At 43.4% G+C, this 20,209-nt stretch overlaps 1 protein-coding gene across 1 annotated transcript in view; it reads left to right on the top strand.

Annotated features, from left to right (window-relative positions):
- LOC115109489 (C-Jun-amino-terminal kinase-interacting protein 2-like) overlaps positions 1-19,044 on the top strand; it is a 41,547-nt gene extending 22,503 nt beyond the window's left edge. The window contains exons 3-13 of the mRNA XM_029634429.2: positions 3,941-4,247; positions 4,444-4,545; positions 4,993-7,294; positions 7,536-7,744; positions 8,382-8,457; positions 9,155-9,327; positions 9,515-9,624; positions 9,744-9,866; positions 10,333-10,403; positions 10,516-10,614; positions 12,398-19,044. Coding sequence (XP_029490289.1) covers positions 3,941-4,247; positions 4,444-4,545; positions 4,993-7,294; positions 7,536-7,744; positions 8,382-8,457; positions 9,155-9,327; positions 9,515-9,624; positions 9,744-9,866; positions 10,333-10,403; positions 10,516-10,614; positions 12,398-12,470 — 3,645 coding nt within the window. The 3' untranslated portion in view covers positions 12,471-19,044. The remainder of the gene's footprint in view (positions 1-3,940; positions 4,248-4,443; positions 4,546-4,992; positions 7,295-7,535; positions 7,745-8,381; positions 8,458-9,154; positions 9,328-9,514; positions 9,625-9,743; positions 9,867-10,332; positions 10,404-10,515; positions 10,615-12,397) is intronic.
- Positions 19,045-20,209: the final 1,165 nt, after the last annotated feature.

Below are 20,209 nucleotides of genomic sequence, written 5' to 3' on the forward strand. Positions count from 1 at the left end.
CCCCTCTACCTCCATCCTTTCTTTCACTCTCTCTTTCTCTCTCTTGCTCTCTCTCTAACAGTGATTAATGCCCCTGCACATATATATTATTCATAATATGCCATAGCAAAGGGGTAGTAGACAAATGGGGCCTGTGGGTCTGTGTGTCTCAGATACTCTTGTAGCTCTCTCCTTTACCGGCACTGTAACAAATTACTGTAAATTTACAGAAAAACGAAGTTAGCTACTGTAATTCTATATTACAGTACTAAAGAGCAATACATTATCGGGGCTCAATGTCATTCTGCTACAATTCTGTAATTTTACAATACAATTTTAAAGTAAATAACTTACCTGTTTTGTGTATATTTACAGAAGCATACTATAAATTATGCTGCATTGTAGGAAAATTATGTGGGCGGCAAAATGTCTCATTACCATATTTTGAGGCGTGCTTTGTAAGAGGCTATTTTTGGTGCACCTATTAGTGACAATGCTGTTCCCCACAGAATACAGTACCATACCATATTTTTTTCCTGTAAATCTACAGTAATTAACTGGCTACTGTGCTGCCAGTAATTTTCTGTAATTCAGTATCATACTGTAACGAAAACAGGTTTCGATTTTTTTTGCGGAGTTATAAAAAATAAAAACTGAAATATTACATTTACATAAAGGTTCAGTATCAAGGCACAAGGCGAGACCCAAATGCAGACACAGGTGGCAGATGGTTGGAGTCTTACAATGTTTATTAATCCAAAGGGGTAGGCAAGAGAATGGTCATGGACAGGCAAAAAGGTCAAAACCAGTTCAGAGTCCAGGAGGTACAGAGTTGCAGACAGGCTTGTGGTCAAGGCAGAATGGTCAGGCAGGCGGGTACAAAGTCCAGAAACAGCCAAGGGTCAAAACCGGGAGGACTAGAAAAAGGAGAATGCAAAAAGCCGGAGATCGGGAAAACAGCTGGTTGACTTGGAAACATACAAGACGAACTGGCACAGACAGACAGGATACACAGGGATAAATACACTGGCACAGAGAGACAGGAAACACAGGAATAAATGCACTGGGGAAAACAAGCGACACCTGGAGGGGGTGGAGACAATAACAAGGACAGGGGAAATTGATCAGGATGTGACATTCAGATAATTTACTCAGTACTTTGTTGAAGCACCTTTGGCAATGATTACAGCCTCAAGTCTTCTTGGGTATGACGCTACAAGCTTGGCACAACTGTATTTGGGGAGTTTCCCCATTCTTCTCTGCAGATCCTCTCAAGCTCTGTCAGGATGGATGAGGAGCATCACTGGACAGCTATTTTCAGGTCTCTCCAGAAATGTTCGTTCGGGTTCAAGTCCTGACTCTGGCTGGACCACTCAAGGACATTCAGAGACTTGTCCCCAAGCCACTCCTGCATTGTCTTGGCTGTGTGCTTAGGGTCATTGTCTTGTTGGAAGGTGAACCTTCACCCCAGGCTGAGGTCCTGAGTGCTCTGGACAGGTTTATCAAGGATCTCTCTGTACTTTGCGCCGTTCATCTTTCCCTCGATCTTGAATAGTCTCCCAGTTCATGCTCAGTTTGGCCAGGCGGCCAGCTCTAGGAAGAGTGTTGGTGGTTCCTAACTTCTTCCATTTAAGAATGATGGAGGCCACTGTGTTCTTGGGGACCTTTAATGCTGCAGAAATGTTTTTTGTATCTTTCCCCAGATCTGTGCCTCGACACAATCCTATCTCAGAGCCCTACAGACAATTCCTTCAACCTCATGGCTTGGTTTTTGCTCTGACATGCACTGTCAACTATGGGACCTTATGTGTGCCTTTCCAGATCATGTCCAATCAATTTAATTTACCACATGTTTTAAAAACATCAAGGATGATATGGAAACAAGATGCACCTGAGCTCAATTTCGAGTCTCATAGCAAAGGGTGTGAATAGTTATGTAAATAAGCTATTTCCATTTGTTCCCATCCATTTTAGAATAAGGCTGTAGCGTAACAAAATGTGGAAAAAGTCAAGGGTTCTGAACACTTTCTGACTGCATTGTATAATTAGGGCATGGAGAGGAGCCATTAGTGTTATTAATCAATCACTAAATGGTATTGATAAACCAGGACCATCAATATTAATCTATCTGTTTTTGGATTAACATAGATGTATTAGGAGTATGTGAGTTTGGTCTCCTGTTGTTGGATGTATATACAAGTAGAATGTAATGAACCGATAATGTGACACAAACACAGACAAATGTCACATTAACAAACAGTACAGCAACATTTTCTCCCTCCTATCAATTGAATTCCTCTGGATATAATGGAGCTGGCTCCTATCGTTGAGACAGGGAGAGAGGGGAAACTAATTCAGTCAGCAGAAGGGTTGTGCTTCCGCCAGGCTGGCTGCCTGGCCTGTAGAAGGGAGGGAATGTCAGCTCTGTCTGGACCAACATGGTGGGATGTCCTTGGGGTACCTGAGAACTGGGGATTGATCCACAAACACACACACTCATATGTATAGCTGTCCACTATCACCACTGCCACCAAGGAGCAGAATGTAGTCATTACATTCTTATTGATTTGGTGATGTTTAACTGTAGATAAATGATGTCAATGTTTAAATGTCCACTATGGAGTAATACTGTTCTGAGTACATTACAATATCATTAATACACTACCAATACACAACACTATCAGTATGACTTTTAAGATTAATAGATGATCTACAAATGTGATCACACGCAACATTTTTTTAATACTAATAAAAAGCAATCGATCCATGTTTCTTGTACAGTAGGCTTTGTCATTTGACTTTCTCTGAGAAACTGTGCTGTACGTGTATCTTCTAGATTTCCCCTGGGTTCTAGATTGACGGTTGATTTTAGTTTCTCTGGTGTTAAGGTTTAGCAGGCGTTAGCAGTCCTGTGTGAAGGGGACAAGAAGGTGGGCTTTGATGCTGAGAGAGAGGAGGGAAAGAGAGACCGATGAGGAAAGAGAGACCGATCATGAAGTGCTGTGCTGTTCAAATGCAAAGTGGATAGCTAGAATATATTCAATCCAGTGTTCTCCCTGTCAAAAGCAATATAGTGTTGTGTTGATTGTAGTGAGTGATGTAACAACGTGTCTATTCACATTGTAGCGACTAAGACAATAAATAAAGATATCATCTATAATTATTGCCACCAACTTTTCACTTGGAGACTGTGATTAGGGCTCCCGGGTGGCGCAGCGGTCTAAGCCACTGCATCTCAGAGCTTGAGGTGTCACTACAGACACCCCGGTTCGATTCCAGGCTGTATCACAACTGGCTGTGATTGGGAGTCCCATAGGGCGGCACACAATAGGCCCAGTGTTGTCTAGGTTTGGCCAGACCTGACTTGCCTAGTTAAATAAAAGGTTAAAAAAAATACTTAATGGTACAGTGACTATTTCCGCATACTTTTTGCATGTACAAAGATATACAGTACAAAGATGTGCTGAGTGCTTTTAGCCTGGACAAAAGCATGCATACACACACACACACACACACACACATCTGAATCTAATTTAAATTGAATTTTACTGTAAAACCGCTAAAACCTGAGGCATCATCAATACACCCCTCTCTCTCCTTTTCTCTCTTTCTCTCCCCCCTTCTAGACTTTGGAGCAGAGTGGACAAGTCACCTGAGCCCCAGCCTACCGCAGTGCTTTGATGTGTGTTTGTGTGTTGATGGGATACTGCAGTGTTATATTCTTCTTGTAGGCTGCTCTGGGTTTAACTGTCCCACAGCTCTCTGAAAACTATTGTATATGAGCCCAGGAAGGTGACTCTGGGGTTGTTGCTTTTGTTCATACTAGCATTTGAGTATTTGCTGACAGCATTGCATTTCAGCCTCTCACAGTGTTAAAATATTGTTAAAGCAATCTCTGCCATACCACCAGTCACTCATTCTCTCTCTCCCTCCCTTCATATCCTCTCTCTCTCTCTCTCAGGACTGTCTGATTCGGGAGAAGAGCGATATTCACCACCCGGTCTGCTCCTTCCAGGACGACTTCCAGGAGTTTGAGATGATCGATGACGAGGATGAGGAGGATGAAGAGGAGGTGGACCCTGATGCTCCACCCTCCCCCTCCGCTTCCCTTCCTCCTTCCCCTACACTGGGCACTCTGAAGAGCCGGCCCACCACCCTTAACCTCACCACCACTCTCTCTCTCTCCCAGGACTCATTGAACAACAACAGCAGTCTTTCTCCAAAGAAGGGCAGCTGGCAGCATTCTCTACGCAAGCCCACCTCACAAGGTGAATACTGTGCTGTCTTATTACTTACCAATAATAAACCACTACCAACACCTAGCAGCTTATTTCCTCTCAAATACCCTAGCTTTCTAAGGAAAAGGTTTTCTACAAATGTTTGTATGATAATTTATCTACCTAGTATTGTCTATTTATGCTGTGTCTTTAAATGTTACTGTAAGCTGTTGTCCTTTGCGTGCAGGCCGTCTGTCTCCAACCCACTCATGTCTGGAAGATGGGAGCCACGTGACAGGCCAGTGTCCTTCCCAAACAGCCCCCCAGGCCCCAGCGTCCCAGAGCAAAGGTACTCCCCCTCAAACAAAATGGCCGCCCTCCAGAAGTCATCCGCCATAAACATCTAGTGACGTGTTGTAAAAGTGTAGTCGTCCTGTCCTCACTGGCCAGAGCTATAGATATAGACTTTGGCAAACATAGTTTGGGATTCTAAAGAATGGGCTCCATTTTGACACCAAACATTCCAAGTCCAATTGGTGAGAATTAATTTGTAATTGTGTGTTTGGGCCCAACACAAAGCATAGTTTAGATAGGTCTGTTTATCTATTGCTCCCATCACTGCCATCCCTACTCTGGTGACTTCTGGTTTAAAGTGGCTATTGCAATAATGTTCTCATGATCCATTCTAATCTCTCTTTTCTTCTCTGCATTCTCATCTCCCTCAACCTCTATCATCTCTCTTCATTTTATCTCTACTTGTTCTGTTCTCTCTCTATCTCCTCTCCCTCTCCAACAGGCTCCTTTGGTCAACACAAGTCTCACCTGGGCTCTGACGAGGTCATTAACTCCTCAGCCGACCCTTCAACTCTGACCTCCAGAGTTTCATCCCTGGATGACCACTCCCAGTGCTCTGACACTGAGGTCGACCACGACCTCAACAACGCTGACCACAACCACAAACGTTCACGGTCCTGCATGTCCACCCAGCGACGTCCCACCGACACCTACACGGTCACTACTGAGTCAGGCCTGGACCGGGAACCGGAAAACGACCCAGACGGGACCAGCCGATGCCTGTCCTCCACTGCTCCCATTGGGGGGAATGACGGAGCTGACACCCCTCTGTCAGGTGAGGAGCTGGAGAAAGATTTTGACGTAGAGTTCATGTGTAAGGAGACCTATGACATGGCGTGTAAGGAGAACCAGAGCTCAGTCTACGTTGAGTTCCCCTCCATCGAGCCCTGTGAGCTGGCTTTTTTCTCCAGCTATATGCCATCAAGCCGCTCTGATGTTCTCGACCAATCCAGAAACACTGACCACAGCGAGCTTCCAGCTACAGCCAATGAGGCGGCCAATGACTCCACATCTCCGTCCTCGGACCCTGGCATCGCTGACATGAATGACAAGCGGTGCTACGCCACCTCAGACCAAGAGCATGACCTGAGCTCTCCCGGGTCAGAATCAGACATTGAGGGGGAGCTGGAGGCAGCGTTTGCCTGCGGAGGACCCCTGGTCTCCAATATGATCTCCTCCATCTCAGAGACAGAGCTGGACATGACCAGTGATGACAGTAGTAGTGGACGCTCCTCCCACCTCACCAACTCCATCGAAGAGGCCAGTTCACCCACCTCCGACCAGGAACTGGGCCCTGACAACGAGTTAGAACAGGACAGCAGCATTGTGGGAATGAAGGTATCGCTCCTCCTTGGCCACCCAGACCCCATCAAAGTGGGCTCACCCTTACCCTCACCTTCACCACTACCCTCCCCCAGCCTAGCCACCCCGCCCCCTGCTGACTCCCCCATCCTGCCACCAGAGCCCTATGATGACGGCCAGGCTCTGATGGGCCTACAGAGTGTAGATGATTATGATGAATTGCCTTATGAGCACCAGGCTGACCCAGATGAGGCCCTGCCCCCACCCCCACGCTGTGAGGAGGACAGAAGGTCCAAACAGATGGTACTCCAGATAGAACCCGACCACAGCCTGGAGAGCTTCAAACACTCCTTCTACCTGCCAGTGGGACCCAGACTCATACCCACTCACGCTGACGACTATGACGGTAACAGTGAGGGAGAGTCCGAGTCGGAGAGCGAGGACGAGCTGAGCGAGAATTCAGACTCACCCTGGTTGCTTAACAACCTGGTGAACAAGATGATCTTGGAGGGGTCTTATCCAATTAGCTGTCCCGAGGACTGTTTCAAGAGGTCAGTGTCCATCTCGGACACCATCTCACCCTCCTCAGACATCGAGCCAGTCACGTTCACCGACGCTGCGGGTGAAAGAATGCTGAAATCTGGGACGAAGGAATCGAAAGATAAAAAAGGGAAGGGTCTGAGGAAGGAGTGGAAGGAGAGAGAGAAGATGGAGAAGAGTGCAGAGCTGCCCAAATGGAACACAGGGAAAGTCAACGATAGATTTGGCCCCTGTCTGTACAAGATCAATCCCACAGCTGACACCATCAGACCGGTGATCGTGGAGCGTTATGGCAACAGGGTATCCACAAACAACAATCACACTCAGGACTCTAAGAAAGAAATCACCAGCCCTAAATCAGGCAAAAACACCAAGAGGCAGGATGAAGAAGCTGACGATACTGTGGAGCCCGATAACGACCTGATGATGCTGGAGGGTACGGAGGAGCTGGACTCTCCTATTCTGAGTGAGAGCGTGGCGATTGACAAGGACGAGGGCCGCGAGACAGAGGCCAAGCCCAACGGACACTCTACGGCCTCCCTGGAACGCATCAACACTGTCAAACACAGCATGACCCTGGATATCCCCACGGCCCAGACCAACCGATGCTTCAGCCTCACCTACTCCACTGACAATGATGAGGAAGAGGGAGACTCCTCCCCATTCCTGAGCTGCCTGAGGAAGCAGTCATCCTACGTTGGCAGCCACCAGTACCTGGATAGCTCTCCGCCCATCGACGAGAGTGTCCGGGACCTCACCCTATTGGAGCAGGAACGCACCCTGTGTGAGAGAGACCTCCCTCTGCGGTCCCAGCCGGATGACGACGGTCTGGCATACGACTCCATGAAGTACACTCTGGTGGTGGATGAGAACACTACACTGGAGCTGGTCAGCCTCAGGAGGTACTTACATGGAGAAAGGGCCCATCTTTGTTGTGGAAGGGTTTAGTTGAATTTTATTCTATTGGCAATTTAAAAGTCATTTACATCAAGTTGTTTAATTACTCCTGTTTAGTCAGTGCTGTCACAACAGTCCCAAGCTGATTTATCAGGAGTCAACTTTATAGTGCATTATGGATGCTTTTATATTGTCGTCTTCTATGAAGCTATTATGACTAACCTGTGTGAACCGTGCCCCTCCCAGATGTACCTCTGTGCTGAGTGATGACAGTGAGCTGTCTACACTGTGTGACGATGACCCTCTGGGGATGGGGGAGGTGGGGTACTTCCGGGGGAACGGAGGGGTGCGGCCAGAACTCCTCAGCTCGTCAGAAGACTCCTCACCTGAGGCTGACATGCACTTCTCCAAGAAGTTCCTCAACGTATTTGTCAACAGCACCTCACGATCCTCTAGTAAGTATCCTACACTTAAAGATACAGGTTCCAGTTGGAACCAAATAAGGTTATTCAGAGTGATGCTATAGGGGAAACCATTTTAGGTTCTTTGAACAAACTTTAAATGGGATGGTTCTTTGAAAAAACAATTTTTGATTCCAAAAGGAACTATCATAAAAGGTTCTACAAAAACAAGTTTATGGCTCTTTGTGGAACTGCGTTGATAGAGGTTTTATTTTGGGTGGGTTTTTTATGCTGTGTTAAGGCTTATTTGCATATTTCACGTATGCCTTTTGAGTACATTTTTGAGTTATCAGTACCACTGCTTACTAGTGACTGAGACGTGGTTGTTGTATTCATTCATGTTCAGGCCTGTACCAAGTTAGATCCCAACTGAATATGTCTCATTTACTGAGTCCAGAGTGTTCATGTTGGCTCTCCCAAGCTGTAGCATGATAAAAGATCACTGAAGGATTGTCTACATAATTAAGGATCTATTACAAATGGAAAGAATAAGAATTTCATCATAATGAGTTATTATGACCGATGCAGTTATAATTCATTTAGATGTTATTCAGAGAGGTCCTATGGGTTATATTAATGTTCCTCCCAACGTGTGTATCAGTGATCTCACTGTTTGTGTTTACCTGTGCAGGTACAGAGTCATTTGGGCTGTTCTCCTGTGCCATCAACGGAGAGGAGAGGGACCAGACACACAGGGCTGTATACAGGTGAGTCATAGCATTCAGAACATCATTTACAGACATACCGTGTTATATAAACAGAGAGCAACACAACAAGCAATCTGAAATCAAGATCAGAGAAAAAAACTGTAATTATTGTAACGTTATCATTTCAAGAGTATGTTATAATCTCTTATCTGTTTGACTCTTTGTTCTTAGTCCCACACATGCACTATGGATTGTAGGTGATATGGGATAAAGGATGGTTGTGTGCAGTAGGAGACGGGACTCTGGTGAAATCACTAGTGGTCTGGAGAGAGGGAGGGAAGAAGAGATGGGGGGAGGAAGAGAGGAAAGGAGAGAGTGAGAGGAGGGCAGGTGTCATGGCCCTAGTGAAATTGCAGGGGGAACAGCTATACACACACCAGCCTGCCACCACCTGGGCCTCACTGTGTGTGTGTGCACACTGTTTCCCCTTTCCTCAGTAACTGAATCATTCCTCTCTCCCTAACCTTTATAAACCTAAATCATTCAGCACTTCCCCTCCCCCTTCCCTTTCACCCCTTCCTACCACCCTCCCTCTTCTCTCCCCTCCTCCCTCCATCCCTAAATGTGTCTCTGCTGTTTCTTCAGCTAACAGCCTCTCCTCGGGGAGTCACCTGATACCCAGACAGATGCTGCTTCCTCCTCACTAAAACCAAGTAATGTGTGTGTATCTATACCCTCTGTCTCCTGCCTCCTACAGGTTTATCCCTAGACATGTTGATGAGTTGGAGCTGGATGTGGACGACCCTCTGTATGTCGAGGAGGAGGAGGATGACTACTGGTACAGAGGCTACAACATGCGGACGGGAGAGATGGGGATATTCCCTGCCTTCTATGCCCATGAGGTCATAGGGCAGTTCAAGGAGATAATGGGTGAGTGATGGAGAGACATAAACGTTACGTTCATGTCTGGTAGGAGCACAGTTTTACTGGAAAGTTCCCTTTCTATACAGAGTATGTCATCACTGGAGACACATAACCTGGATGTCAATAAGATAAAATAGACGGTACATAAATGCCTCCAGTCTGATGTCACCTCCTGTGTGTGTACTTCCGGTAGGAGTGAAGAGGAACCCAGCCTGGATGGACAGTTTCAGCGTTCAGTTCCTGGGTTCTGTGGAGGTGCCCTATCACCAAGGCAATGGTATCCTGTGTGCCGCCATGCAGAAGGTAAACAGGAAATGCACCACTCTGGGTTGGGTAAACTAACAGGTCAATGCTAGTGCTCAATAGTCTGAAACAGTGTTCAATTAACAAAGTTGATCTGTATCGAACTCTCTCTTTGTCAGATTGCGATAGCGCGGAAGCGGACGGTCCATGTGAGACCCCCCTCTCTGTGTGAGCTGGAGATTAGTTTACAAGGGGTTAAACTGGTGATGAGCCTGGAGGATGAATATGACACTTTGGATGAGGTGAGAGATATGGGGAGGTGTAAGTGAGGGTAAGAAACGAGTGTAAACTGGGACTGTTACGTACGCCTCTATGAAGAGGGAACGCAACTCCCTGCTACAACTCAACTCCCCGTGAAGTGAAGGAGGTATGGGACTGTAGGTGTGAGTAAGGATGACAAAAGGCAGAGATTTTACCGTTTAATAGGAATTTATTCCTTCACACGGTAATATGGGGAAAATGGTCTGGACAGAACCAATGCAAAGAAAGTAAATTAGCCATGGAGTCGACCAATCAGCTGCTTGGGGGATTTCAGGAAGCCATCCTGAAACACACACATAACAAACCACAACACAGAAACTGGGGACGTAACAGGGACATATATGTTTTTGGCAGAGACTCTTAAGCGACTGTAGTGCAATCAAAAGGATGCTGAAACTACCACATAATATGAGCATTTCTCTCTCCCCCCTCCCTTTTTCTCTCCAGTTTGACAGATGTAGTCACTTCTTCCAGATGAAGAACATCTCTTTCTGTGGATGCCACCCCAAAAACAATTGGTATGAAAGTTAATGTTGAGGATACATTTCATTAGACAATAAAACACCAAAGAATAAAGGTAGAACATTCAACTGTATTTGTTTATACTTAACCCCCTGTCTCACTCCTCAGCTACTTTGGCTTCATCACTAAACATCCCATGCTGAACAGGTTCGCCTGCCACGTCTTTGTCTCCCAGGAGTCAATGCGGCGTGTGGCCGAGAGTGTTGGGTGAGTCACACACAGTACTTCAGAGTCTCTCTTTCACACACCCATCTCTGCTATAGGACACACTTTGGAGTATGATTCTCAATCCCCTTTAAGCTGTGCTTGTAAACCTAGGCATGTAGAGCCTCTCCACAGCACTGTTTGTTTTATTGAAGTTGCAGTAAGGCATTGGCTGTGCCCCCGTAGTGATGACCCAAAAATATGCATAATCATGTTTGTCTATACTGAACAAAAATATAAACGCAACATGTTAACTGTGTGTCCCATGTTTCATGAGCTGAAATAAAAGGTCACATACGCACAAAAGCGTATATTTATCATATTCTGTGCACAAATGTGTTTATATCCCTGTTTATGAGCATTTCTCCTTTCCCAAGATAAACCATCCACCTGATAGGTGTGGCATATTAAGAAGCTGATTAAAACAGCATGGTCATTACACAGGTGCACTTTGTGCTGGGGACAATAAAAAGCCACTCTAAAAACGTGCAGTTTTGTCACGTGCAATTGGCATGCTGACTGCAGGAATGTCCACGAGCTGTTGTCAGGGAATTGAATGTTCATTTCTCTACCATAAGCCACCTCCAACATTGTTTTCGAGAATTTGGCAGTACTCCCAACCGGCTTCACAACCGCAGACCATGTGTAACCACCCCAGCCCAGGACCTCCACTTCCGGCTTCTTCACCTGCGGGTTCATCTATCAGCTGATGAAACTGAGTATTTCTGTCTGTGATAAAGCCCTTTTGTGGGGAAAAACTCATTCTGATTGGCTGGACCAGTCATGTAAAGTCCATAGATTAGGGTTTAATGAATTTATTTAAATGGACTGATTTCCTTAAATGAACTGTAACTCAGTAAAATCATTGAAATTGTTGCATGTTGCATTGTATGTTTGTGTTCAGTATACATTAACGAACACATTCCTCTGAACTGTACATTTTTTGCGTAATTTGTTTTTTAAAGTTAGGATTACTTACATGTGTTTCCATCCTAGTATTTTTGCCAGCCATCTTCTTGAAGCAACTTTAGACCCTTGGGTTGCAGTTTTGGGAGTTTTGACAACTACGCGAAAGGAAGTCTGCATGTCAATTTACTTAGTGTGGAGGGCCAACTAGAATACTGAAAAGGCACTACCCTTCATTCAGAGTTGAATTGGAAGACCCCTCTGACTCGATGTGGCTTGCGGGATAGTGCAAAACAGAGAGGCAGGGCTAAGGGGGGGGTGTATTAGGGTTGAGCCTAACAATGCTTTATCTCCCAATCTCGGTCATTACTGCTTATATGACATACTGTGGTCTGAATAAGAATGTTGGAAACCATAGACTACTATACCTATAGTATCAAGCCGTTTAGTTCAGCTGGCATGCTGGAGAGGAGAAGAAAAGTCATTACAAAGTATTGAGTCATTCTCTCAGCAAGAGACAGAGACAGAGAAAGACAGAGAGAGGGAGTGTGTGTGTGTGTGAGCTGGGGTTTATAATGTCTGTAGTTCCTGTCTTGTCTGAATCAGGCAAATTGGGTTTGAATTATTAAAGATGGCAATGGCTCAAGGTCGACACAGCAAAGCAGAGGGCAGAGCAGGACAGTATGGGCTGGGGAGTCAGGGTTAGTGGACAGAAAGGCTTCAGACATTAATTAATGGTATGGGTAAATGTTTACTAAGCTGATGCTCATCTTGGGCTAGAACCATGATGTGAGTCTGGCTGAGACATTATTGCAGGGTGATTTGATTGTAGACATCTGTTTGTTAAGCTAAGGCCTCTGTTCTCTGTCTTGCTCTCTAGACGGGCTTTCCAGGAGTATTACCAGGAGCACCTGGAGTACGCTTGCCCCACCGAAGACATCTACCTGGAGTAAAGCAGGCAGGAAGTAGGAAGTGTTGCCATGACAACCATATCCTCTTCTTCCTGCTGCTGCTTGTGTAGGTTCATCAATCTCACCACCAGGGGGTACTGGTGGCTCTTCTTTCCATTGTAAAATACCCCATATATACAGTATCCCTCTAAAACTGGAATGTTAATTTCCGTTCTACAGTATGCGACGTGTTTTATTCATTTATTGATTCATTTGTTTATACGTTTATTTTCCATCTTCTAGATGGATTGCCTGTTTCTTTTTCTATGATACAGTTCTAGGAATAAGTCTTGGTACCGTATTTGAGATATTATGTATCCTCCTCGGTTTAAAAAACAATAACAACAATGAAATTCCTACTACTGCTATTTCACATGTTCCAATGCATGGCTAGGAGGGTAATGCACACACAATCACACACATAAAATTAGGACACACAAATAGCGCAAAAATCAAGAGGACAATGAAGCATATTATTTGGTGAGGTTTGGTGTAAATATGTTTTTGTTCAAAGATCGAAGAAGAGAGAGAGTACATTGATGTGATTGGTCCGAGCTAACACCTGTATCGTGTACAAGAAAGTGTGATCTGTAAATATACACATTAGGAACACCTATGTATAGGCAGTAGAGAAATACAGATGACTTGTACAAACTATGAAAGTAGCATCCACAACCAATAATCAAACAAGAGGAAGTGAAGAAAGGAAAAAATAAAGAAATAGAAAGGAAGAGAGGGATGATGTTTTAGCCCAGTGTTTACCAAATTGTGGGTCAGGAACAATTGGTGGGACTTGGACCTATTTCAGAGAGCTTATCCTTTCACTGGTTGTGTTATGTGGCTTATGCCTGGTACCAGTTCTCTTCTCTAGTTCCTTCCCCAGCTTTGAAGTCCACCATTTTTTTATTCATAGTTTGAAAATGTACTGGCGTCAGATCTGAAAGGACCGAGCGGGTGTAAGCGACGTGGTGATGGCCACAGTTAGCCCTTCAATTGAGCTAAATGGAGTTGCCATCATATTTATTACACCTATCCAGATCCTTTCACATCTGTGGGTGTGAACACTGAGCAGGAGCTAGGGGAAGGGACTAGGAGCTAAAATGGAATGAAGCCTCAGTTTTGCAATGGAGGCTCTTCATCATATTGGTCATTTTGACATTGAAAGGGTTCTGACTTATGTTGATGATGTTGACCTGATAGTAAGCCCAGTCCACCATGGTCCATAACTGTCTCAGTAGTCATCTGTCATTGGACAACAGCTCCTCTGATCAAATCTCCAAACACAGCAGTGGCAGGAAGAGGTTGCTATGGAAACGGGGCGATAACTGTCAGTGCTTTGGGAACAGAGAGAAAGATTTTTAAAAATAATTTAAAAAGAGAATCATTCAGCTTCTGGACTTCTAATGATGCAAATACAGTATTACAGAAACAATCCAATGTTATATTCCTTTCCATCTGGTCCAACTGTGAAGTGTCCTAATGTACATGTACAGAGATAATCAGTCTGAATATCAGGTTGAGGACAGTTGAAGGTCCTCTTCAGGAGAAGCCATAATCCCACGGTTCCGACTGTTCAACACTACTCCCTCACAGGAAGCACTGTTGTGCAGGTGGCTGTCCGTCCCTGTTTGAGTTGAGTCCACTGAGAATAAGGCTATATTGGCCTTGGTTGACTGTCCATAAGGCGACAAGGAAAGTAATGTCATGACATCGATAATGCTGACTAAGAAAGTAGTGGTGCCTTCTGTGTCCTTCTACCTTCTCTTTGAGGTGGATCAAGTCAAAATGAGGATAGACAGTTTAAGCATTTAAGTTTTCAAGATATTAGACTTTCAAGATGTCACCGGCCACCATCATGATGATGTTAAATGCTAATCATTTATGGAAAAATACAAAAATATCGTTTTTGAGAGGAGTTCCCCTTTAAGTTAGAAAAAGGTTTGATATTGAAGTGCCACCATTGAAAGACCGGTAGTTTCTTGGATATAATAGGCTTGCTTTGGTCCGACCAACAGTTTTAGAAGTTGACTTTACAATGTCTAATGGCTCATATTCTGCCTGATAAATGTCCTGAGAAGTTGACCTTTCCACATGTACTCCTTGATTTCACTCTTATCATAGGTAATATACAGTACATCGTTTACGTACTTATAATAGGACATTTGACTTTCTACAGTTGTCTTTTCCAGTTCACATAGCATACTGTAGCCTACAGTATAACATCTAAACAGATGAAGGGAGTAGAGAGGTGGCCAACACAGAATGAATTGAAACAGGTGTCATACTGCAATCCCCAATATCAGGTTGAGTGTAGAAGACGAGGGATGCTCGTCTACTGCTTTTATTCTTCAACAAGTATCAAACGGCAAGAAGAAGATCTTGTAGAGGAGAGCATTGTTGATCCGCTGGTGATGAGGAGTCATGGGACCTCCATGGTGACCAGTTTATTATTTGTGAGAGTGGTGTCAGTAGGAGGGGAGAGAGGGTATAATCTAAATGTGTATCGCTGTCGGTTAGATCCTGTAAATACTATAGAGAGTCAACAAAGATAGTGCTGTGTCCTTTACGTTAAGGATGTTATTGAAGTGGAATATGTCAAATAAAAGGAGACAAAAAAGAACCATGAAAACCACAATGGAAAGAGAGAACATTGTACATTTCCTTTTATTATTTGTTTTAATTTGAGCGTGTTGCGTTTCCATACACGTCACTGTCTCTACATCAAACCACTATGTTTTGTGAACCACTAAGTTCTTGCTAACTCAGACATTCACCCCACAGACAGGCTTCAGCAGCACTGCTTTTAGGCAAATCTGTGACATTGTCATTAGGGGACACACGTAAAGTGTCACCTTGCTGATATCCAATGCCACACCCACTCAAGTGCTGGCCAATCTGCTGATAGAGCAGAGTAGTAAAGATTAACCAATTAAAATAGCTTTCAGAGTCTGCTTTCACACGGGAACTAGAGGTGGGACCAAGTCACTATTATTCGAGTCACTGCAAATCTCAAGTCACAAGGTTCAAATCGAGTCCCAAGTAGAACAGGTTGAGTCTTGAGTCAAGTCCTAGTCTTGCATTCTAAGAGCGAGTCGAGTCGCAAGTTTTTTTGTGTGTCTCAAATCAAGTTAAAAAAATATATATATACAGGCAAAGGCTTGTTTAACTACAAATCTTTGTCCATTTTCTTTAGGCTACCAGACAGCCCTTTTCATTATTTTGTCAACATCACATTTTGATTATATGTAATAATTTATTTTACCAAATTCCAAATGCAAGTCTTATACATAAATTATACATTTCAAGCAATTTTGACATACCAAAACACCAGTAGGCCTATGCTAGAAATTGTTGCTTGATGCCCCATTGCTGATGAGCTTGCAAAGTAAACGGTTCATATTCTTGATCATCAGCAAAAAAAGAGAGAGATGTATATTCATTTGACAATCCTCTGTCCCTACAATTTGACGTTTGCGCTGCACACGATCCTATAGCTGTTCAGCAAATCAGCAATCTGTTTGCCAGCTCAGTGGTTTTCTAACTGTTTGACCCGCAACCCCCAAAAGGGAATGGTTCAAAGTGCGAGACCCCCACGCAAAGGTGCGCACAATCGCTGCTCAAATTTAGCCTATCATTACGGCCAAAAAACGGTGATGCATTTTCAAAACGAAAGATACACAAATAAACATAAGTCAGAACCCTTTTACACCTGCATTTTGAGCTGAAAGTCATTCATGTTAGCTGCCGATATCAACTAGGGATATCATGTCACAGTGACCACGTTTACATGCACACCAATATCCCGTTATTATTCAGGATACTCAAGTATTCTGTTTTTGAGATGGTGCATATAAACATCATATCCCAATTACTATAACCCAAAAAAGCTTTTGTCCCGGTTATGAGAAACCCAGATAAAATGCCTGGGATATGCTGATTTTAGAAAGGATGTAAACAATTTATACCCTTTACTGTTGTTTTTCGCTGTCTGCGCAGGCTCAGTTGCACATATGTTGTGTTGTACAGTCCATGGGGTTCTGCGATGATGTTTTCGTCAGATTGTCAAATCACTTCAAAGGGTGGGCTACCTGTCAAATTCAATCCACCATAATTCCATAATACTTTATTTTGCCGCTACTCCATACTGGACCGTATAGCCGACTAGCTACATTCACCACTAATTTAGACAACTTTCTGCTTATAACTTCTGACATTTGGTAGGCCATATAATTGACTACATTTGGTAGGCCAATTGTTTGTCAACTATGGTTAGATAGGCCTACATGCAGCTTCTCTTCTGTCATAAATTGTTGCCCCAGAAGACTAAATAAAGTAGTGCTCACCAGAATAATGTCTTACATTTGATAGAATGGATGCATTAGTAATCTAGTAAATACCGGTAAAGTTGTCTGTTTTGTTTAGGGACCTGAAAGAAAATGCAACAACTCCAAAACAGTGGAAAGATTGGTCCTGTGCAAAATGTAATCAGTTTGACTGGTTTTAAGGAAAAGAAAATCTGAGAAAACAATTAAACACATTTCTGATAAGTCTTCAGTTTGGCTTGGGTGCATATGTCTGCTTGCATTACAGTGTCAAAGATAACACATTACCCTGGCATTTGTATTTTCTCGAGATGCTGAAATAAATAAATAATATTTATCCATTCCTGTTCCCATGACGAAATTAGCATTTGTTGTATAATTTTACTGCAATAAATGCGTAATTCTGAAGGAGTTAATATTTTATTATGCTATATGTTGTGGGTATAATTTGTGGAACGTTCCACTTCCAACATGAATCTGTTCCAAAACTTCGTGAAGTACAAGCATGCCAACAAACAACGCATACAAAGTAGCATGATCAATTCACCTAGCTATCTAGTAGCTAAATAGGCATCAACTCACCACATAGATTATTCTTAATGTTTGTCCATTGGCTACCAGATCAAGGAAAAACATTCTTCTGAATAAACATGGTGAGTGAAAAACTTAACCAAACTGCCAACAACCTACCCGGTATCTTATTCTGCCACTATTGAATTTTGAATGCGTTGTTGGCAACCTTGTTATTTACAAAGTTGGAACGTTCCACAAATTATACTCACCCCGCTACATGTGAGAGGTAATAGGCCTACTGTCCGTGTCCATATTTCAGTTACTATCCCATTTAGCCCATATTAATTTAAATGAGGAATATTCTGTTTATTCACGTTTACTCGTGAGCGGGATATCAGAGGTGCATGTAAACAATTTAGCCGAATAAGATTTTAAGCGGCATATGAGCTCCTATCCGGACTATTGTGCGCATGTAAACGTGGTCATTGTCACTTCGCTGGAGCCCAGAGCTAGCAGGATCAAATGGCCTACCTGTATGCAGCAGAGGCTGCGGGATCGGATGGAAAGCATGACCTGTCTTTTTCTTCCTCACAAATAAGCAATTAATTCGCCAGAATATGCTACATCTTCATCCCATAAGTATTGAAGGTAGTGTGATGTTACCACTGAGCTGTATAATTATAACCCACCCAAACTAAGCCATATCTGAAATTTGAAAATTATAAATTAAATCACCATTGCTAAACGGTACTCCATATGGATCATATTAATGTAGGCAGGCTACTCTGTTGTTACCAGGCAAAATCGCAGAAAATGAAACGAGTGCTTTTTGGTCACTATTTGGATGTGTGCGACCGCCTTTGCGCACCAATGCTGATGACTGGACATTGGTCAACAGTCAAGACCCGCAGCTTTTTGGTTCTGAAGCACATATGATATGTTTTTAAAATAATTGTTCAATGCCGTAGGCCTATGTTAATGACCAGATCGAATAAGCAATTGTATAAATATACAATACAAATGGTAGGCTATATATATTCTATTAAAATATGTATAAAAATATATATATATTTTGCCCATTCAGTTTCAACTCCCTAAAACCTTCTCACTATGTTGCTCACCCAGTGTTGGGTGACTTTGTTGGTCCAATCATAGGTCCATGTGTGCGTTTCACTAGCCAATATGTTGTTGTTTTTTGCAAGTGCGATACTGTCTCTGGCTCTCCACGGAGACAAAATGTTCCAAAACCTGGTCAGATAATCAAGGGATTTTATTTTCTATCAGGCTGAGTCATCAAATTTGTGAATTGAGTCAGTCATGTGACTCGAGTCCAACACCTCTGACGGGAACCTATCGCATCTTGACAATGTAGCCCATGGCTTTGAGCTCCAGATGTGTGCCATCTCTTAACTGTACCAGTTTGTTTTGTGTATTTTTTCTGTCTTGTAACAGCTTAATTGAAGTCCTTTGAACTTCCATGAGAGATAAAGTACACCAACCAACCACCAAGTATCCCCTAGTCATGTATAGCAGCTCAGACATCCAGTTAACAGTTAATCTACTTTAAAAAAAATCCATAAACAATATTATTCACTGTATAACTAGAGCATCAGTATGTGACAAAAACACATTCATCTATCTTGTATCATTAGGGGGACTTGTCAAAATGTAAAATAAAAACTAAGAAAAACACTGCCTTGTCATGGGTTTGATCTTATGAATAAACTATATGCTTGATGTCAGGATGCATCTGACTGTCTCTTTCTTGTGGTTGTGTGACTGTGCTGCTGGATCACAATTTCTATGAATCATCTGTCTAAAGTGCATTTATAGAGTAAAATCCCAACCCCAGTAATAAACTGGTTGGTTTGAGCTCTGAATGCTGATTGTCTTACAGCTGTGGTATATCAGACCGTATACCACAGGTATGACAAAACATTTATTTTTACTGCTCTAATTACATTGGTAACCAGTTTATAATAGCAATAAGGCACCTCTGGGTTTTGTGGTGGCCAAAATACAACGGATAAGGGCTGTATCTAGGCACTAATAACAGCCCTTCACTGTCCCTAAGAACAGCCCTTAGCTGTGGTATATTGGCCATACTATATACCACACACCCTCGGGTCTTATTGCTTAAATATGCCACTGTAATTCAAATGTCAACATTAATGCATGATTTAGGTCCAAGTTACAATATTTTTTCTGTTTGTGTGTGTGCATTCGTGCAAGTAGAAACATGACCTGACAAGAAAACCCCATCATACAGCACACGTGACTGCTTTCCTGAAAAATGTCACACATCCGCGTTGTCGTTCTGCTGTGCTGTTTGTCGTTGTTGTACTTTTAATAACCATTTAATCAAAACTCTGCATTTAACACAATTACCAACTTCTTCGTTTTTTCCTCGCTCAACTTTTCTCATTCAACTTTTTACCCCTGGAAACTTTAGTACCTGGATACCAACAACTGAGCCAGGCTACCAAGAGTTCAACTCATACAACACTCTCTATAGAACTACTAAAGGAAAGTCCTTATTTCCAGTGTGTGAGTGTGACTCCAATTGTTGGTCAGTACATGCTGTAATTGCTGTAATTGTATGTTTTGTATCCCACTCGACTACAGACACTGGGGACATGCCCAACACAGCTCTGAGAGGCTACACCAAACATTAACACGCAGCCGGGCCGGTGCGGTCACTGACAACCGACCCAGTCATCACCCATCTCCCTGCGCTTCTCTCTCGCTCTCCACATTCAACAAGAGACAGATTACAAGACAGTTGTGTGGGGGGGGGGGGGGGGGCGCTGGTTGGGGCATCCGTGGCCATGGAGGGAGCATCTAAGTTCCCGGCAGCACCAGGAAATGTTTGTTCCCTTGGAGTGTCAACGTTCAGCAGTGAAAACT

This window comes from Oncorhynchus nerka, linkage group LG25 (assembly GCF_034236695.1).
Source record: "Oncorhynchus nerka isolate Pitt River linkage group LG25, Oner_Uvic_2.0, whole genome shotgun sequence".
In the NCBI taxonomy this organism is placed as follows: Eukaryota; Metazoa; Chordata; class Actinopteri; order Salmoniformes; family Salmonidae; genus Oncorhynchus; species Oncorhynchus nerka.